At 37.4% G+C, this 22,744-nt stretch overlaps 1 protein-coding gene across 1 annotated transcript in view; it reads right to left on the bottom strand.

Moving 5' to 3' along the window:
- The window catches only part of DNAH14 (dynein axonemal heavy chain 14), a 292,199-nt gene that overhangs the window by 79,756 nt on the left and 189,699 nt on the right, over positions 1 to 22,744 (bottom strand). Inside the window, 7 exon segments of the mRNA XM_063289142.1 lie at positions 4,599 to 4,730; positions 5,515 to 5,674; positions 8,498 to 8,592; positions 9,524 to 9,649; positions 17,778 to 17,886; positions 19,476 to 19,657; positions 21,051 to 21,239. Of these exon segments, the coding sequence (XP_063145212.1) occupies positions 4,599 to 4,730; positions 5,515 to 5,674; positions 8,498 to 8,592; positions 9,524 to 9,649; positions 17,778 to 17,886; positions 19,476 to 19,657; positions 21,051 to 21,239 (993 nt within the window).

Genomic DNA, 22,744 nt, shown 5'->3' with positions numbered 1-22,744 from the left:
AATATTTTGGAGAAAGACAGAATATATCATGAATAACTTATAGGCACATTTATTATATATGAAAAAAGTAACAAACAGTATATTGATATTACTAACTGCACTTGAGGGACTTAACTGAAAGGAGCATCTCTGTGAGAATTTTTTCCAGTCTTAATTTTAATTTTCTAATATATTTATTTCTATTTTGACATCATTATACTGCATGTTCTCCTGTACTGACCACTAGCCAGTGATGGATCCTGGAGAAATACACCTGATGACATGACCACATGAGCAAATTGACCAAATAATCACAACTCTCTGTGACAGTTCTGTGCTGAACATCAATTGCAATTTTGCTCTTTATATTTTTCTGCAAATTTGTAATACAATTATAATGTGTTAATACAGTTTCTAGCACAGGACTTCACTATCCATGAGTCTTAGTAAAAACACAAGTTCTGGTATGGTTCTGGATAGCAAATTTATATCATCTGTTATGTAGTTCTCTCCAGCAACCTGCATTTGCTTCTCAAACAGATGATGGAGTTGCTATAGATAATCCAGTAATAATAAGTGACATATGATCAAGATTTCAAGGAATATAATCTGAAGTCTGCTTTATGTTTCATAAATATTATAGATCAGCCTCTCCCACCTCCAGCCCTACCCTTGCTCCAAAAGATAGAAGTCAAGGTAATGACTGAGTAAAGGTTAGACCCTAATTTATAACTTCAAAGGATTCATGCTAATGAACTCTACCTCACACAGCTGATTTAGACATATTTGCTTGATTATTTTGCTTCGGCAGTCAAAACATCTTACATTTGTTTAGCTATTTTGCTTCTTGATCAAATTAACTTATTTAATATCCTTATCTGAACTTTTATCCATGACTCTAGTACTTTATCACTCTACACAATAATCCAAGCAAAAGATGAATAGAAGCAGCCCTGTGGTGAATGCATGAGGAGACATTTAATGTGGTCAGGGCCTTCATCCTGTGGGCACAAGCAATGGTTTCCTAGCTGTCAGAAAATTTCCCAGCTGCCAGAAAGTGCCAGACTCTAACGAAGGGTGTGAACAAGTGGCTATAGCTGCAGAGTGCATAGATGACTTGTCAGGGGATTTTTTCTAGATTCTGGGCAGAGAACATAATGACTGTTTCCATCTCAGCATGGCAATTCTCTGAATTAGGTGAAAGTGGGTGATATTGAAAACCTGCCTAGTAATGAGGAATAATCATGTCAAAAGGACGTTTTGCAGTACAGTAAGCAAATAAAGGAAGTATATTTTCTACAATAAATACTCCTTAACCCTGTTCTTATGCCTTTTAGGACATAAATATCAATAACTCATTTTACTCTTGTTTATTCTGTCGTATATTTCACATTAATTAAGCTTACAGAAGTACTCTGATGCAAAAAACTGTACTGTTTATCAGAAATTATCCAGAATGTAGCTCTTTAATCAAAGGTTGTTTATTCCAAGTTGAGTGATCTATAACCGGTGCTAATTAACAGTATTCCTTCTCCTTGATCACCAGAAAGACAGAATGACAAGAAAAGGTTAATTACCTTCTTCAGTGAGACAGCAGGGCTAAAACCAACCTTTTTCCTCATTTGCAAAAAGGCCAACTCTCCAACTAGCAGATATTGGAGACAGCTTGAAAGTTCTTGACAAAACTAAGGGATAGATTCCATATATCTCCCACCTCCAGAAAATCAGGAAAAGTATCTCAGGACATGAAGAAGTAAAAAAATGGTTCTTATTGCAAGAATAGAAAACAAGCCGAGGAAGGCTGAGAATTTCTCTCATCCCTACACTTTGCTCTTATGAAGATACCTTACCTTATGAAGATACCATAACAATTGCTGCTGTTTTATGGGCCCACCTTCTGTCTCTACCACTACAATGGCTCTTCCTTATACTAGAATCTTTGACTGTCAGTTGATCATACCTCATGTGAGTCTGCCAGAGAAAATGCCCCAACCTCTGCAATGGCAAATGCAGTCCTTTCATCTTTCTTGGGATGCTCAGGGAACCATAGAGGATACAAACAGATGCCAGCCTGTTTGCTGGAAGTTTACTTTTTGGACCATTAAGGATACATGTTTTATGGACTATCTTCCCCACCTCTTCCCCATTAATTGGCCAGCATCGACAATCATCTATCCTTGATCACGCTCTCATTCTAAATCAAGCGATGCCATATTCTTGTTTATACAGACAACACCTACATCAGGGACTTCTTAAACATTACAGTAAATTGGCTGAACCAGTGGCTGACTCAGCAACACATTTCTTAGGGAGAGTGAATAGACCCTGCATTTGGATATTTTTCAACAGAATATCACAAAATAGGATCTTGCATTAGTCATGGATATGAATGACAGGTCTAATGCTCTTTTCTCCTATTTTCAGGATAAGACAGCATTCAACATATTTATGCCATCCTCCACAACCACTTTATGAGTTCCCTCTATTTCTGACTCTCCCAAAGGTTATCTGGAAGATAAAATTTTTGAAAGCCCAGGTTTTATCTATTGGCTTTACAAGCTGTAATTTTCTGACCTGGTACACTTGAACAGGCAATACCCATATTACCTTCAAAAATGCCTATGTGTCCTGTCCTAATCCATCTAGACCTGGACTGGCTACATTTCTGAACTTGGAGAATGAACAGGAGCAATATCTGAACAGAAGGCCCTGTTACTGAAACCATTTTCTCCTCAAGATACCTGATCTTTGCAAAAAATATAAGCTCATCCAGCAAGCCTTTCTAAAATGATGCAAAAAACAGTGAGTGATATGAGCAAAACTTGCTAAGCTTTGGAGCTCCTTCAATTCCAGTTAGACAGTTAGCAGCCAATAGCCTATGGAGGCAAATAGCTGCATTAGGCTTGGTCTAATGAGAGGACACCTCTTTCTAGTTACCCCCATGTAAACAGTTTCTTAGGATCTCTATTCTGCTTTTCTTAACATGTACCACTGCTTCCCTACTTGAGTCCTATACCCTTCAAGGACAAATATCTGTATCCTCTGAATCTATCAGACAAGTCTCAGTTAAGATTCTGACATAGAAAATGGTTTACCTGGTGTTGCTAAATTTCGCTGGGAGACTGGAAGAACCAAGTTCAGGGGGACTAATGTGTTTTTCACCATGACAGGGTGGTCTTTTAACCAGAACACTGCTTCATTACTAAAGTGAGATTGGCCTTTTATAAGTAACAAGATATAATGCCACTGAATTTCTGTATTGATTCATCTTACCCCAAGGAGTATACCCGGCACAAGCTGGATGATCACAAGGTATTTGGGATATATGTTTAACATAGAATTCCCAAGTTAGATAACCTGTTTGTCTCTTGCAAGCCAGGGGCTAGAGGATTTTTATTCCATTATTAGCTGTTGGGTTAAAGAACATATCACATTCTATCACTCCACCAACAGCAAACAGAATCCCAAAGAAATCATGGTCTATTTGGTACAGGCTAACTACCTTGGCAACTCTAGATGCAGATGTTTCCCTAGTAGATATCTGTAAGGCAGCTGCAATGGCTCTAAATTCATCAAACATTACAAAAGATAAACTTATCCTTTTGATGTGAGTTTCAACCATTCAATTCTGCAGAGGCATTGTACTATAGTTCTTGTTCACCCTAAGGGATACTGCTGTAGTCCATCTCTTTCCTCCATGTCCCTGGTGATCTAGAATGGTAGCTGGATTTCCAACCTTGTGATTGCTGAAGGATAACCTGGCAGGGCATCCTTGGCAATGTGGAGTGGAAGTGTTAAAGGGAAATTGAGTCTGTTCAGTAAACTGGTGCAGATAGCCAGAACATCTTACTCTTTTCCTTCTGTCTTCTCTTTTCATCCTTTGATATATGACTGATATTAACAATTAAACACTCTTAATAGTTGCAATGACATACAACTGAAACCAAGTTTGGAGACTGACATGTCTATCTCTCCTGTAACAGGAGAAAAGTTGCTTTTAGTCCTATATTCTCAATGAAGAGATAAGTTAACCCATTTTTTGTCATGTCCATCTTCTAGTAACAAGAAGGTTACTTTAAACCATCTTCTGGTGATCAGAAAGGGAGACTATGAGCAAAACCATTCAGTTGGTTGCTTAATAAAATCTTTATTAAATTAGGATTGTTGTATATTTCAGGAATTAAAGACATATCTGTTAAGTCACATTAAGGAGTTAAAAAAACCTCCAACTTCAAGGGCCTCTCCTAAGCATTTGACTAACAAAATATTATGATTAATACAGTCTTTCTCCATTTCTAAGATCTAAGTACATCAATGCAGAAAAGCGTAATTTTTATACTAATAACTCCTCTGCTTCTAGTCTTGCATTCACTGAGCTGCCTGAATGTAGGTACATTTTTACATTTGGTTATATGATAGAAAGCTAAAATAGCTGAAAGGTAAGTGGAAAAGAAGAAGATGATGGGAGTTCTTTTATTTCTATCATAATTCTGGCTAAAATGCCTTTGCAGAAATTGGAAATGTATTCCAGAATTATGTAGAATCTTTCTCCCTTATAAATGCAATCTGTCAAATATGAATTTTTAAAAAACAATTGGAAATAGCATATGTAAATATACCTTTTTAACAATGTGATAGTGATCCAAAGCTATAATCCACTGACATATAGAGCAACAGGCAGTAGACACAAGTCCCACTTTCACTGGGCTGAAATCAGGTGACCTCACATATTTTTTCAACTGCAGAAAAACCTAAAATGAATACAAAATAATTAATTATAATAAAATCTCTAACAGATAAATGCAGGAGAATTCTTCCATATCTTCAATGGATAACAAATATTTATTTGTTTTTTTAAAATAATTTCATTACACTTAAGTAATTAAGAAAAGGAAATTATAAATATATACAACAGTATTAAGATAATAAATCTTAAAACTTCAACAAAAGAAGAAGGGAAGGAAAAAGAGACTATGAGTAATATTTCAATAACAATTAAAATCACAAAAACAAAGTAATATTTGTTGTGTTATTCAATATTTGAATTTGTTATTCAATATTTGAATCAAAGTGAAATGTTTTCACTATCTATTTAAAAGCTATCATGGATAGTTTACTAGATACCTTCTTTCCAGATAGAATTCAACAACTGAGGGGCTGCACATACTCCCACCAACTGAATCTCTACATGGTAGAATGAAAGACAGGGCTGCCCTCTGATGAATATTACAGCAAAAAGCAAGGTTAATAGAGGAGGGGCCAGTTTTTCAAAAGATAATTAAGGCTGTGAAAGATCAGATCGAACTCTGCAGAAATGGAGGAAATCTGACTACAATATGTAATTCACATCTGTTACATTCAGAAGATCTTTTTACGGTATGGTGAGGAAAAAAATAGTTGGACCATGGTAGCAATGATGGTGGCCAAGCCAGACCCCAGAAAATGTGTTTAATTTGTAAAACATCTTATTTGAAGATTTAGGTACACAAAAGGAGAAAAACATTCAATCTACTTGCCAATGAACTCTTCCTTTACCTTTTCTGGTAAATTATCTTTGTCAAGAGTAATCAATTTTTTAAGAAACCCTGGATCTGAAAGTAGCAATTTTGCTGTTGTCCAATTTGGTTTCTTTTGAAGAAGCACACAAACTGCATTCATAACAGTTAATACAAGTGGAGGAGGATGAGTATAGACTCTGAATTATATAGAAAAAGTGCACAAAATATGTTGCATCAAAATAACATGTTATTTTTTTGCCAGAGAAATCTTTAACAACCATATAACATTCAGTGATTAAGATACAATAATTTTATCAACATGAAAACACAGAACATGCTAGACTCAATGAATGTAATGGATATTTCTAACCTAGTAATAAGGCAGAGGTTGCAGTTTAATATAAAAATGAGAAATAATATGATACCTGAGGATCTGCTGCACAGTCCAGTGGAGGCCCTGGCTGCTGCCTGGAATAGGGAGGTGGCCGGGGCCTTGGACAGGATCGCACCTGAGTGACCTCTCTTGTCCAATTGAACCCGACACTCCCCGTGGTTTACGCAGGAGCTGAGGGTTCTGAAGAGGATTAAGAGACATCTACAGTGCCACTGGATGAAGACGAGGACTATTCCAACTGAACACAAGCTAGAGCCGCTATTAAGGCCTACCTTGTGGCAATAAGAGTGGCGAAACATCAGTATTTCTCTGCTTTTATTGCATCTGCAGAATGCCACCTGACGGCCCTGTTTAAGGCCACCTGATCCCTTTTGGGCTGAGGAGTTTGCTGGGCATCTGGAGGATAAAATCACTCTGATTCATTCTAAGTTAGATGCCAAGCGTATATTAGGGTCTGGGGAGATGCCTAGGGAGCAGACTTGCCCAGTTATCTGGGAATGGTTTGATCCTGTTGGGCCTGAGGATGTGGACAGGGTTCTTGGATCTGTAAATGCCACAACTTGCCAGTTAGATCCGTGTCCCTCCTGGCTAGTAAAAGCAGCTTGGGAGGTAACGTGTGGGTGGGTCCAGGCAATGCTGAATGCATCCTTGAGAGAGGGGATGTTTCTGGCAGCCTTTAAAGAGGCACTGGTACTCCCCCTCCTCAAGAAACCATCACTGGACCCTACCATTCTGGACAATTTTCGTCCAGTCTCCCACCTTCCCTTTTTAGGGAAGGTGGTTGAGAAAGTGGTGGCATTGCAGCTCCAGAGGGTCCTGGATGAAATGGATTATCTAGACCCTTTTCAGTCGGGATTCAGGCCCGGATATGGGATGGAAACAGCCTTGGTCGCACTTATGGATAATCTCTGGCGGGAGCGGGACGGAGGCAGTGCATCCATCCTGGCTCTTCTTGACTTCTCAGCGGCTTTCGATACCATCGACCATGGTATCCTTTTGGGTTGGCTCATGGAGTTGGGGGTAGGTGGTGTAGTTCTGCGCTGGTTCACCTCCTTCCTCCAGGGCCGGTTCCAATTGGTGTTGAGAGGGAGTGAAAGATCTGGCCCGCGGCCCCTCCTTTGTGGGGTGCTGCAGGGTTCAGTGCTCTCCCCGCTCCTTTTTAACATCTACATGAAACCACTGGGTGAGATCATCCATCGCCACGGGATGAGGTATCATCAGTACGCTGATGATACTCAACTATACATCTCCATCCCGGATGATGTGAGGCTGTGGCCACCTTCTCTCGGTGCCTGGAGGCTGTGGGGGTCTGGATGGGGAACAACAGGCTTCAGCTGAACCCTGGCAAGAAGGAGTGGCTGTGGGTTAGGGGCTCCCGGGTATCTGGGAACTCACCATCTTTGGTTCTGGATGGGGTTACACTGCCCGAGATAGACCAGGTCCAGAACCTGGGGGTTCTCCTGGACTCATGGCTCCTGCTTGAAGAGCAGGTAGCAGCCATGGCCAGGGGATCCTTTGCACAATTTTGTGTTGTGCGCCAGCTCCATCCCTTCCTGGATTGGGAGTCCCTCTGAACGGTCACTCATGCCCTGGTCGCCACCCACATAGACTACTGTAATGCGCTCTACATGGGGCTACCCTTGAAGAGTATCCAGAAGCTGCAGCTGGTCCAGAATGCGGCTGTAAGAGCAGTCTTGGGAACCCCAAGGAGGGCACATATAACACCACTGCTGTGCAAGCTGCATTGGATACCAGTTTGCCTCCGGGTCCAATTCAAGGTGTTGGTTATCACCTTTAAAGCCCTACATGGCGTGGGTCCAGGTTACCTGAGGAACCGCCTCACCCCCATCGCATCGACCCATCCCACCCAGTCAGGCACAGAGGGCATGGTACGGACCCTGTCCATAAGGGATTGCCAATTGGCAGGGTCCAGGAGGAGGGCCTTCTCTGCGGTGGCACCCGCCCTGTGGAACAGCTTACCTCTGGAGGTAAGACAGGTCCCCACTCTCCTGGCCTTCTGGAAGGGCGTGAAAACATGGCTATGCCACCTCACTTGGGATGGGAGCGGGGATAGTCAGTCTTGGGGGTGGCTGGTGCTGTGATCGTGCCAAGTACAAAACGATTGCCATCTTGAATTTTACATTTTATATCTGGTATTTTTATATTTTTATTACTATTTATGTATATTTATATTATATTGATTTTATTGTACTGTTTTTATTGATTGTTATTTTATTATCTGTAAGCCGCCCAGAGTTGTTGGGTACAAGATGGGTGGCAGAGAAATCTGATAAATAAACAAACAAACAAACAATCTGTAAGCAATCTTCTATTGATATGATTATTTTTAGGGAATCTATTGCTTTGGTTGTATCTTACTATTCCTGCTAATAGGATCAGGATACACCAATGTAAGCTGAATATGACTAATGAATGTAATGTACACTGAATTCATTTTATTTTATTGATTGATTGATTGATTGATTGACCAAATTTATCCCACCCATCTCATTGGTGTGGGACTCTAAGTGGCTGTCTAGCAGCTGTGTAATGACTTTAAGTGGCTGTCTCTTGATGTGCAAGAAATCCTCAACTTAGAAATCCTTGGAAATAGCAATATACTTACTTAATTTCTGCAATGTGATTTTTGTCAAGTGCATCAAGAGCACTAAGGGCTTTCTCCAAAGATGGTAATACAACACTGAGTTCTTCTGTTGCTTTCTACAGAATGAAGAAAGGGTAGAGTTTCTTTCTTTATTTACAAGATATACATGTACAAATACTTTTTGTATGCTGAAATCCTTTAATGCAAACATAAGCCCTTTTTATATTGAGTTTGAGTGATCTATGTTATAATATTTAATATTTTTGCTCCAGACCTTTTGCTACTAAAGCTTGTATCTCTGAGTATACCAAAATACTAACAGGGAAATGTAATGGTATGTGGGAATGATCTTGGGAGACAGGAAGAAGAGCAACAGCCTAGACAACAGTCTGATAAACAAAATTTGAGTCCGAAGGAGGGATGGAGAAAATGTCTCAGAAAGGACCTTCCCTAGTTTTTGGGTGAGTAAAAGTAAGGGATGGGAGAGGTACTAGATTCTGATAATGTAATCTAACAATTAAGATAGAGTTAGCATTCACTGTCGTGCTTCTTGTCTGGACTATCTTGAAGGGCTAACATCAGTCTTGCAAGTATGAAAGTACCCCTCCCGTCCCTTACTTTTATTCTCCTGAAAACTAGGGACCCTTCTGAGACCTTTCTCCACCTCTTCTCCTTTGGACTCAAATTTCATTTATCAGACCGTTGTCTAGGCTGTGGCTCTTCTTCCTGTCTCCCAAGGTTTTTCTCACATATCATTTCAGAAAAAGATACTACTGCTGAATCCACATCAGCCAATTTATATAAGATATCTTTGTTTCGTTCATCCTTCAGTCAATACATCCAATGAAGTGGAAAAATATCAGCAGAGAGATATAACAAACTTTAACTTTAACCTCTTACTGCCATCTGGCAGTCCTCCAGATTTTTGCAGTCCAGATATGGTAGTCCTAGTTTCTCCTTTCTGTCAGGGAAATTATATTTGATTGGAATAGTTGGCATGCTTGTCACGATGCAATCAAAATGGAAGAAACAGTGAAAACTGCATACCTTAGCATACTCTTCCACAATTTTGGTTTCTACAGCCATAGTTTCTTCATCCTGTTTAACAATTGTTCGAACTTGCTCTACTACTAAAGCATCTTTGTGAAGTTTAGCTACAAGTTCTTCTATTTCCTGATGAGAAAATAGTCAAATATTTTTATGGTAATCTCTGAAAAAATCATGAATCTAAAATTTTAGAAACATAAGTCCTGCAAACTACCCTCTAAGTCCTTCTTTATAAAGATGCAAATAAGAACGTAAGGATTTTCTTACAGATACAATCAAAAGCCCTTCATTTCAGCCTAGTGTTTCCAGCAATGGATGGCTACAAGATCATAGAAAATGTATAATCTTTGTGTAACAGAATAAGTTTTCTACTGTCTACCTTAGACCCTTGTTTTATGCATATGTTGTCTATCATGATGAATAAAATAATGGATCTATCATCTACATTTATTTTAAAATGTTATCAAATTAATCTCTATCACTATATTGTATGGCAATATAATCTATAAATTATGCTTTGTATGGGAATCAATAACTATTTGTGTAAAGCTATTGCTAATCAATGCCCTGCTGTCATATAAATTGATATTGGTATTAATCCAGCATCAACTTTCCCTGTTACAAATAGAGCCTAGAACCTCTGGAGTGTGGCAGTTTATAAATCCTATAGCTAACATAATGTAACATAACAACAAACATTGCCCTTTTGAGCCTCGTACTCTGGCGGTGGGAACACCTCTAATTTCACTCTCCATCTTCTTTGTCAGGAGTTTATATTGGAAAAAGTGGCCTTAGCTGATTGGAAAAATGATATTATATATTGTGGTTCATGTTTAATTTTAAAAAAATAGATATCAAATAATCGTTCTCTGTATAATTTTCAAAGCAGTCATCCTCCGAATGGACCTCATTTGGAGAAACAAAAAATAATATCATTTCTCTCCATTTTGTTTATAATTATATTCCCTATGAGGAAACATTACAGTTGTAGATTTTTAACTAATGCAGTTCTAAAAGGGATTGGACAAATTCATGGAGGATATACTGTAGCTCTCAGTGACAGTTGTCACGATGGCTATTGGTGGTAGTATCAGGAATAGTATGCCTCTTAATGCCAGTTGCTAGACAACAAATGGGAGGATACTATTGTGCTTTCCATTGAGTTCTGACTGGCCACTGTAGGAACAAAATGCTGGACCAATAAGGCCTTTGGCCCAGTCTAGCATGGCTCTAAATGAAATTCAAGGCTTACTTAGCTCAAATTGGAAACTCAGAAGCAGGGCATGACAGTATAATCCAACCTTCACAACCCCTAGATGTATAGATTAATTCCAAGAATTACATCAATGCTGTCTGCAGGGTTCTTTTTTTTTTTAAGTCAAGATGGGATTCCATGGCAGCACCTTAAAGAGGGAATGGAACTTTCTATGGGGAGACTGTTGTCCTTATTTTCCCCTTTCCTAACTGTGGTATCAAATATTCTTAGATAACAGTCAAGAATCCAAGACAGAAGAAAACAAAATCTTAATTGGGGGCACCTTTGAGTGAGTGAACCTGATGGATTTATAAATCTGCAGGAAGATTTACATCCCTCTTTGCAAATGACCATGGGAGGTGGACTGACGTCAGACCACAAGAGGCCACCAAACGAAAACTTATGAATTTTATTATATCTTATATTGAGCTCTTATTACATTTTATTACATTTTCTTAGTAGCTTTTAACTTCTTTTTACACTTCATGCCTTTTTCCAACTTTGGGATTTAGTGGCTTAACATTTACAATTTATGATCTGGTCTGCTCTATCTGTTCAGTCATGTCCGACTCTCAGCCACTTTGTGGATCAATGCTTTCCATGCCTTTCTATCTCTTACAGCTTCCTTTAGTTCCATCAAAGTCATTCCAGTGTCCCTTCTGATGGTGTCAAGCCAGCGAGTCCTAGGGCAGCCCCTTCTTCTTTTACCACTGACCAATCCCAGCATAATTGTCTTTTCGAGTGAGTTGGCTTGCATAACATGACCAAAATATGACAGTTTTTGTTTGGTGATCTTGGCTTCCAGGGATATTTTTGGTTTGACTCTGCCTAGGACTTCCTTGTTGTTAATCTTTGGTGTCCATGAGATGTGTAGTAGTCGTCTCCAGCACCATGATTCAAATGCATCTATCTTTCTCCTATATGCCTTCCTTAAAGTCCAAGTTTTGCAACCTTACTGTCATGAGTACTGATGGTGAGCAGGAGGGGGCCTCTATCCAGGGGGGAAAATGCATGTGTAGTTTAGAGAATTTGAGCTGTCATTCAAAGAAGCCCAGAACAGACCCACCTTGACTTTTGGGGTTTATCTGTCTGGGTTTTCCCCTTCTTCTTCAGTTTGGTAGGATTTTCTGTCTACAATAGCAGTAATAAAACACTAGAGACTTCCTCCTCGTCTCGGCATGGTCTTTGATTAGTCAGGACACATACGTAGCTATTGGAAATAGGATCATATTAACTGGTCTGCATTTGGTTGGGAGGCTGATATCTTTATTGTTCCAGATGTTATTTATACTAGTCATTGCTGTTCTTCCAAGTACTATACGTGGTGGAGGAGTCTCTTGGGTTTGCGCCTCAATTGGAACAAACTGGACTGGTTTTCCATCTGGCCCATGCAGCTTTTAATTCTTGCTGGGCTGTTTGGTGGCTTGAAACAGGATTGTGTGTGGCCTCCAGGGCCCATTCCCTTACCTGGATCTGCAGCTGGATCATGGCTTGGAGAGCTGGCCTTGGGCGCTTGGAGCTGGCAGAGGCAGCTGGACTGCAGAACTTCCAGGAACATGGATTAGCAGCCTCACACAGGAAGTGCTTCAGGCTTTTTATATCAATTGGCAGCATGGCAGAGGGAAGGAAGCCAGCACAGAAGACGGAGGAAGCCCCCGTTGGCCTGCAGGAGGGACTGTGCTGAGGAACGAGGAGGCTGAGGCTGCCGAGTGTGAATGATGGCTGCCTCTTTCTATTGCAGCCATGTGGAGGTGAGGGATTTTGCTGTGGCAGAGGCAGAGCTGGACCAGGCTGGTTGCACCTGCCTAGGGCCCTGAGCGTATGAATGGTCCCATTTCTTGGTTATATTAACATCCATACATTGCTTAACTGGTAGCCATGTATATTTATTTTGTATTTTAATTGTTTTAATTGTAATTGTTTTAACTGTTTTATAGTTTTATTGTTGTAAGCTGCCCAGAGTCACTTGCTGAGATGGGCAGCTATAGAAATCGAGTAAATAAATAAATAAATAAATAAATAAAAATAAAATCCAAGTTTTTCACTTTCATCTTTGACTATTAGAATTAGCCGTTCTAGATCTTTACTTTCCACCAGCAGTGTTGTATCATCTGCATAGCAAAGGTTGTTGATATTCCTACCACCAATTTTTACCCCAGTATTAGATTCTTCCAGATGTGCCTTTCTCATAACCACTTCTGCGTACATGTTGAATAATGAAGGTGATAGAATACAACCCTGATGAGTGCCTTTTCCAATTTTGAACCATTCTGTGTCTCCATATGCTGTCCTTACAGTTGCTTCTTGATCAGAGTACAGAGTACATCCAATATCAGTTGGATGAGGTGTGATGATATTCCCATTTCTTTCAAGCAGTTCCAGAGCTTGTCATGATCAACACAGTCAAAAGCTTTTGTATCGTCAATGAAGCACATGTAGTGGTCTTTTTGGAATTCCCTTGCCTTTTCCATCATCCATCAAAGGTTGGCGATGTGATTATGTGTCCCTCTTCCTTTTCGGAATCCAGCTTGTACTCTCGTTTGATGGTTGAGTTCATATGTTGTTGGATGATCTTCAAGAGAATTTTACCTGCATGTGGTATTAAGGCGATGGTGCAATAGTTTGAACAGACTTTCATGTCACCTTTCTTCGGTATTAAATACTGACCTTTTCTACTCCTTTGGCCATTGACCAGCCTTCCATACACTTCAACATAATGCTGTTAATGCTTCTGTTGGCAGTGGTCTCAGTAGCTCTGCTGGTATTCCATCAACTCCAGGGGCTTTGTGGTTTGACATCTGACTGAGTGCCCATTCTACTTCCTCCTCCAGGATATCAGGTTCCAGCTCCAGCAGTTCCTCTTCTCCTGTGCCTTGACTTTGATTTTTGTTTGTGTAAAGTTGTTCTGTGTATTCCTGCCACTTTTCTCTGATTGCTTGTTGGTCATGTAATTCCTGTCCATCACGTCCACTGACTGTTGCCTTTCTTTCCATAAAAGGAGCTCTGACCTTCTTCACATGAGCAAAACATACACTGTCTTGTATGTCCTTTCTGAGCTTTATTGGCTCTATAAACAGACTTTGTTTATCTTTTCCTCTCCACTAACTTGTCCTTTCACAGTTTAAATCTGTTGATAAAAATCAAGGGATACTTGGAGTAGAAATTATATATTTTTAGCTTACATTCATGTGGGAAGCCCAAATGAGAAACTGGCTAAAAAGAGATTGGACTAACTACTGTTAGTATGTTACAATTTCCCAATTTCCTTTTCCTGACTTAAATAATTATACAAATATCTGATTATGCCCAACTTGGTGGTGATAGAGCATAGAATTATTTTGTGTGTTTCATCTGAGGTTATTTTATTGTATCTTAGATTTACTCAGATTACATACTAATTATTTTATATTTAACTCCATTTTTTTTAGTTGTATATAGATATTAGTCACTCTAGATTGCTTTGCAGGATCCAACTTTCTGAACTTAAGGTACTTGTTGCCACAAGAGGGAGATCCTGTTCTAAGGAATATTTATTTGGTCTTTTCACTGCAATGACTTCAAATACTGCTTCATACAGAAACCAGTTGGATTTCTATTGTAGAAATAATTTTATCTTACACATTTGGACTCATCTTAATTTTACTGATTTTCTGTATTTTAATTTATTTTTATATATACTCTTCCCCATTAATTTGTTTGGACTATCCCAAAAGATTACTAATTTTTATACATTTTTAATGTACATTTTATGTTCCAATTGATAACAAAATTGTATGAAAAAAATTAAATCACTGTGAAATTGCAGAGGGAGACATCCTGATTCTTGGAAATATAAATGGTTTCTCTCTCATCTCCCTCCCCAGTTTTGATAAATTTGGGCTATACAAAAGGAATTTTTGTTAACCTTCCCCCAAATGACATTTTTCCCCCCTTCAGATGCATGGAGATATAAATATCCTTCAAAGAAAGAATATACCTACTATTCTTCCATTCACAACTCTAACTCAAGAATGTGTTGGTTATCTAGCTCACTACTGAATTTATAGATTTATTGGAATTTGTAGCACTTATTTATACAGATGATAATCCTATAATTATAAGATTGCACAGAGGAACCTGTAGCTCAGAAAGGTGGAGACTGAATGGATTATTACTATTGCAGAATACAATATAAGATTTATTCAAAAATAGCTATTCACAGATTTCAAAAAAATATAATGGCAAATATCTTAAAATGGAAAAACTTAATTATCCTGATTAGGGGTCACATCGATAGTAAAAATGAATATAATTCCCAGGATCAACTTTCTATTTCAGATTATTCCAATAAGAGTTAAACAAAAGATAAGCAAAGACAACTAACTTCATTTGCTCAAATGAAAATTTGATTAAATTCAGAATTTTGCCAGATGTGAAAGAATAAGCTGGACTGGTTGTACCAAATCTCAAACTATATTATATAAGTCTAGACTGATTGACACGTATATAAATATCAAATATTTATTTTCATGAAGGCAAATGTACAAACATATTGATCAGTGGAGAGATAATAATTCATATATACTACAAGATTTAATGTTTAATACCACTAAGATGAAATCTTTCACAACTCTGTCCTTGGAATTTTCAGAAATGCTTCATTAGTTCCAATATCTACAAATAAGTAGCGTAATTCAAAGGGAGTTACAAAACAAAGTGGAACACTCAGAGAACTGAATAAATTTGAAAACTTGTAACATAAAATTTAGAACACCTGCTGGGGTTTACCATATATTTACCAATATATGATTGATAAACTGAATAATTCAAAGATGGTAGGATTAAAGGCATGCAGTATTTAACAGAACAACTAATATGCAAAAATGAAATTACACATGAAATATTACATTTACTGTGAATACTACATTCAGAGAAAATTGGTAAAAGATGTCTTTTCACCAGTATATTACACCAGTGTTGACTGCCAAAATAGATAATTCATAGTCAAAAAATTTCTGGAAATGCAAAAATCAAGTTGGATCATTTTTTCATACTTGATGGTAATTCAGGAAAATGATTTATTATGGAATGAAACATATTTTAAATACTGACTTCTCTTTCCTGCCAGCTGCTTTTTCTGTTATGCATCACTAAGCCTTATATTCCTTCAAAATATATGGAGTTGCTTTTGTGTATAGTAACAGCTGCTAGATACTTTATCTTTTTTAGTGAAAATTGCTCATGATTCTTTCTTTAGAATAATGACGGACTAAACTAGGGGAGCATGCATCTATGTTAAAAATAATTTTGTATTTAAAAACTCTGATACTGAATTTAACTTGGAAACTATTTATGGACTGTAAGTCTGCACATGGACTTGTACCACATCTGAAGTTTGAATTAAGGATTTAAAATATTAGATCTCTGATTTGTGATAATAAGACTTCCTCAAACTAGATAAAAACTCCTATTAATTATTCATTCTGATTGATGAGTTTGATCTTATTGACTGCCTCTAATTATTAAATACTGATTTGATTTTAATAACAGTTTTCAAGTTCTAAACTGATACCATTTTTATATGCAGTATTAATCTAATATTACTTTGAAAATTCTTATTCAGTTTCATACAGCTTTTCTTTTCTATTTCTTTTTTGTTCCTTTATTTCTTTTCCCTTTTTTCATTGGTGGTACTTTAAATACTTGTTAAAATAAAATGAAAAAAGTCAAGATGGCAATTAAGCCATGAAATTGAAGGCCTCTCTCCCTTTTTGAACATGCATCGATACTGCATGCAAACAGAAAGGGGAGAGCTTCAATCACACAGGCACAACTTACACCTTGACTTTTTTTTGACATCCCCTCAGTGGATGCCTCTGGATAATTCCGATTGTGAAAAGAAAGTCTTGCCGGATGCCCTTGGCAAAGAGTTGATATCATGTAAATTCAATTAAAATCATGTTTTGCATGATTTTTGCTGTTATAAATGTAGCCTACAAAAGGTGCCAGCTCAGACACACAAATACACATTCCTAGAGGTTCAGACATACAATCTACACCCTTGGAGAGGAGATACTCTCTGTTACATACACACAGTCCAGAGTTAGATTACCCCCAGCCCCTCCCTTTGCTAGTGAACTACGTGTGGTTTCAGTTTTTATGGATTATTCAGGCTGGGCATGGATATCTGTTTTTATAATCTTATAGTCTGAAATATCAATTGCAACATCTCCTGCTTCACAGAGAAAAACATCCCATTTGTAGGAAACTTTCCTTTTGAGTTGCCAGCTATAAAACTGATATGAACAGCTTATTATGAATGTGAACCTTATCAGGGACTCAACATTTTGAATTGTTTTTCATTGCCTTTTTTTTAGTGTACTGTGTTGTTATTCTGTTCACCACCCAGAGTTTCTTCTGGTAGAAGGGAGGAAGGGTTGAAACATTTAGTCACATGCTTCTGCACTGATAGCCAGGTGGTTGCACTATTAAAACCATTTTACTTCTTGAAGTTTTTACATTTTTACCTTTTTAGTCCCAGAAAGGCAGCACAGATTGTGAGATTGCTACCTTTCTCAAGTTATGTGGCTAGGGAGAATTTGCCATGCAAGGCACCTCTTAAATGACAGGTGGTAGCTGTAGGGATGAATAGCAAAGCTGATACCTCAGAGGAGGAGGCAGAGCCAGTTTGTGAAGACCAGGAGGCTGTTCGGGAGATGTTTGAAATCTCCAGCCTTCCACACAATGGGATCAGCTGTTCCACTACATAGATATATCATGAATGGATTCTAAATGTTCTTTGGTTTTACACCAACTTAGGTTCCTTCTGTCTTTTTGCTCTTCCAATGTATCTGTCCCTCCATAAATTGAATTCATATAGTAGTTATACTGTTGTAACTTTTATAAAACAGTTATACCTGTGTCATAAATTTTATAAACTCTGAAGTCTTACTTGAGACCTGATAGGAAACTATTACGTATTTTGTGGGGGTGGGGAAAACACTTCTGAATTACATATACCTTTGATTTTGACTCTATTTGAGGTCCAAGGACAAGTAACTCATTTTGCATATCTGTAATCTGTGAAGTTGCATCCAAGATTTTTGTCAGACCAGAATGATAGCAAGCTCTAAAATAAAAAATAATTAAAATCTACGTAAAACATAGGCCTGATAGTCACATAGTATATTAATTGGTGTCAACTTCCTAACTGCCTTTTACTAAGTGCCAAGTAAGCATAGAAGCCTTTTGATAAAACTAATTATCCGAACTTCATGAAGTCTGTCGTGAAAGAACTATTGTAAGCACTGCACCCAGAATTGTTTCTAATGTTAATCTTTAGATGCTTGTAGAAAACATTCTATCAAATCTGCAAGTTTCACTCTTTGCTTTGGTGTAAAATGCCCACACATCTTGACATATGATGCTACATGTGTCCTCCAGAAGCTGTATATCAAAAGAGAGATTTTTAAATTACTGGCAAAGCTGTGATATAAGCAATTTCAGATTTCCAGATCAGCTTTAGAAAAAATATCAGAAGAAAATAACATAGGAAGGAAGGCTGAATATTAAAATACCTATGGTATATTATAATATCACATTATATACAGAAACCAAGCAGAAATAGTTTAAAAAAAAACAGATACATGAGCTATCTAACCATGGAACTCTGACAACTAATATGATTTTTATAATTAGCAGTGAATTTCAAGGTATCCAACTGAGATCCTTTTACTGAAAGCTAGGAATTGAATCTAAAACTCTCCACATGTGAAGCATGAATCTACTTTTGAATTCCTGTTGTTATATAATTGCTGTTAACCTCTGACTGGATTTAAGCTTATCATTATCCACAATCCAAACTGTCAGAACTACTTCTGTCAATAAATTAAAGAAACCTCCAGTTGGGAAATGAACAGCTTCTAAGGATTTGTATCCACATTAGAATTGTGCCTGTGCGAGGGTGTATTTAGGTGAGTGTTTTGGCTTTTGACAGGAATATCTGTGATATGCAATAAAAGTAGTTTATAAAATATTTTTTCACTGGTATTAAGTTATTGCTTATATGATATCTGACAGCTTAGTCACATTTACCAGTTCATCCTATTGAAATTAATGTGACTTAAATATGACAATCTTAAACTTAACTGATTCCAAATGCCTGGGATGAGGACTCTCACAGGCTTGGAGGTAATTTATTTTTCCTCTTCTCCCAACAACCTTTTAGTTCTCCACTCCTCTGAGAGTTGGGCAACCTTGCTGAACAGCATGCGACAGCTGGGGGTTGTCTATTGGGTTTTTGTGGTTTTTAATTCTGTAAGCCTCCCAGAGTCATCATGTGTGAGTTGCGCAGCCTTATAAATCTGTTTAATAAATAAATTACTAAATAAATAGTGATACAATAAACTGAAGATGTGGGAATGATCTCTAAAACTGCAGTTTCCAGGATTTGGAAAGTTAACCGACCGGTGTATTGATCTGACTCCACCCAATGTGCAGAGTTTGGAGTTGTACAAAACTCATTGATCAGGAATGGAACATCCTTGAGACCTTTAGAATGGATTATACTGAAATGTTAAATGTTTTAATCCACCTAATTGTAGAAGTAAAAATATTTCTATAAAATCATATCCTTCCTGACAATTGCTTTGAAGTACTGTTACCTTTACAAAGTTATGGTACATTGCACAACTGAGAGATTACATATATATTTTTTACCTTTCACTCAGAGTTTTCTCTTTTGTGGTCTGCAATATTGTAGAAAAAGCATTTATAAATTGCAAGTAACTTTTGGGAGTGATGTAATAGTGCCTTTTAGTTTCCTTCAAGTACTTTTCAATGATCATAGATACATTCTTGTGAATACTAACAGTCATATGGATAAGAACATCTCTTATATTCTGAAAAGATACATGAAAAGACCATGTATTTTATACAATGTACACTTCAGTTTAAGAAGATTTGATCGTAACCTTCTGAGTAGTTCCCTATATGATTGGAAGTGATGTAACTTACTGCTGTTGTGGTCATCTGTATGTAAGATCTCTAAATTCTCACTCCTGGGATATGCACAAATCATGCACACATTACCAATCTGAGGATGCTTCCCACCCCCACAAAAAAAAAATTGATAAAGTAAAATTGTCTTGCTTCATTCACAGCAATTTGGATAGGTGAATGATTTTATCTTCCACTTGTAATTCTTCCATGTTTTGTGTTGCTTCTTCTATAAAATAATAACTTAAAAATATAGGGTATAGCTAGATCTAGAAACTGGCATTGTCAGGAACCACCTTAAATATTTCAATGCCATAGTTGTAGGCAGTCCTACCTTTCCTCCAGCTGATCCCATTCATGTAAGAATGTTTATGCTTAATTGCTGTATAATTAGGTTAGGCTTTGTTAAACCTGGCACTGAGCTGTTTCAAGACCAGGCTTCTTTGAAGGGATTGGGAGAGTTTTATAGGCCTGAAGAGAGAAGTCCAGCAGCAGATTTTCCACTGTTTGTTTTCTCATTTTTATCAGTTTGTATCTGCTTTTTCTCCCTTGTTGTTCCATTTCTTCCCTCCTTAAAAGCCCTCCTCTCACAGCCTTTAAGTTCATCAGGCACTGAGTCTGAAAATTCTCACTCCTTGGTGATGAGGTTTACTTGCAAGGATGCTGGTGTTTTTCTTTTACCATAGTGTGAACTCACATTTTAGAAATATTTTGGGATTGTCAAGTTTTTTTTGCATACCATCAACATTCTTTCATGAAAAATCTAACCCAGTTGAATGCATCTGTCCTAAAAATAGGTATTGTTACAACTTATATAAATACTCATAGCCTTATTCTGTGAGGTAGGGTATACTTTTCAGCAGAGAAATGAAATTCCTATGGAAGAAGCTACTGCAAATTACCTGCTAACAGGTGTTAGCTGAATACTGAATGAGCATTTTAAAAACCTATAGTCAACCACAGACTTTCTGCTACTACCACTACCTTCCAGCCAGCCAAATCCAGACAAGTAGCAGCAGAGCCAAAATATGTAGGTTTTGTACAATGGAGAAATACTTTGTGTTTGCTGCAGAGCAAAGCTGTAGTTGAACCTGGCATTTTAATTTCCCCAACATCTTCTATGAGCCCTAGAGCCTTATCCAGTTATGATTACTGAAACCTGTTGCAATGTTTTCCTTGAGTTTTTAAAACGGGTTATCATAATTCATGAACAGTTTCAGTTGATCAACCAGAATTCATTAGAATAACAACAACATATTATAGTTTCCATTCTGATAAAATATATTCATATCATACCTCATTCCTAAATGTCTCATTCTGGCTAAAGAAACTTTTTGCTACATGGCAAAGGGCCTCTTCAGGCCAATCTTCATACCAGTCTACTGTGCAGCAATTCACAATGGCAGGATATGTCCTACAATGTTGACGGAAAACCAGTCCTGTAGGACTTATTGTCAAAACTATATGAAGGTTGTGATGTACTCTCTGAAAAAAAAATAATCCTGTGTGAAAACTATAGTAAAATAAGTATTTATTTGAAAATATGCATACACTGATATGAATTGCTTTCAGTATATATGACTGCATATATACTGCATCCCATTATTCTTCAGTTGTTCATCTTAGTACATCTTACTTACACTGTTAAAAGAAAGAACTCTGTTCTTTTGTAAATGCTTTGGGAGATCATTTGCTTGATTTCTAAGATATGGATGCTTTGGGAGATCATTTGCTTGATTTCTAAGATATGGATGCTGTAAACTTAGATCAAAAGTCCCCTCTCTCTCCTCTCTCCAGCATTCCCATAAACTTTTAAGAAGGTTAACAATAAAAAATTGAAATAAGGTTAGTCTAGGAAAATCTGTACTTGGCAAATATTTGCTGATTTCAAGTAATTACTGCCTTGCTTTTAAGGTGCTTACAGATTGATCTCTTTATATTCTACTCAAGAATCTTCCCAGGCACTGATATTCATCTGACTGATCTGTAGATCCCTGGATCCTCCTCTCCCCTCTTTTTGAATGAAAACATTTGTCATCCTCTAGTTTTCTAGCACTTTACCGGTTCTCCAGGGTTTCTCAAATATAATAAATAAGGATTCAGCCAGACCATCAGTTAGTTCCTTCATTACCATAGGATACTATTAATCTGATCTTTGAGATATAAATTCATTCAGAGTAAAGAGATTTTCCCTAATCATGTTTTTATTAGTCTCAAGCATCAATCCTTTTTTTTTACCTGGACCTTTAAAAAGACAATTGTTTGAAATCGTACTTTTAGAATCTCCTTCTTTAGGAAATTCCACCTATCTGTTTCCCATTAGATATCCTGCAAAGGAACCTTACCATTGCTCTGAATGTATTAAATTCTTGTTTTCTGAAGTCCAATGTATACATCTGACCACATGCAGTTGTAGTTTCCCATAAAATCAAAAAGTGGCAGAAGAGACGATACAACAACTAAAGAGATCACTGGGACCAAGGAAATTACTAGTATTGACGGTGCTGACAGGGCTGACTTTGCTGTCCATATGTATTTATACTTCTTTTGCAAGATACCTCTCATATAAATAGAGGAGATATTGAGAAAATTCATTAGTGAAGAGCAATTTACTCCCATATTTGGAGGATGAAATGCATTGAGACTATGGACTAAAGCAATGCTAAGATGTGAACCCAAGGAGGGGGAAAATAAAATAGTAAGGAGAAAAATAGTGCTACAATATTGAAAATCTAGAGAAAACATTAAAATTCTAAAACAAGAGTTTAAGGGAATGGAAGAGAATAACCATCAAAGAAAGATCTCTCAGAATGTTGTTGCAATAGCAGAGAAAGTAGAAATGATTATGAACAGGGAGAGTAGTGCCTCTTAAAAAAGTATAGAGGGAAGATACACTCCTGCCAAAATTTCTCAAACAGTGTTTTAAACTGTGATCTGTAGAAACATAAAATTAATTTGAGTGCAGATCTGGTAAATAAGACTTTATATCC

The sequence above is a fragment of the Candoia aspera genome, chromosome 1, assembly GCF_035149785.1.
Source record: "Candoia aspera isolate rCanAsp1 chromosome 1, rCanAsp1.hap2, whole genome shotgun sequence".
Taxonomy (NCBI): Eukaryota; Metazoa; Chordata; class Lepidosauria; order Squamata; family Boidae; genus Candoia; species Candoia aspera.
Note: the sequence above shows the minus strand (reverse complement) of the source record. Positions and strands in the feature narration are given on the sequence as shown.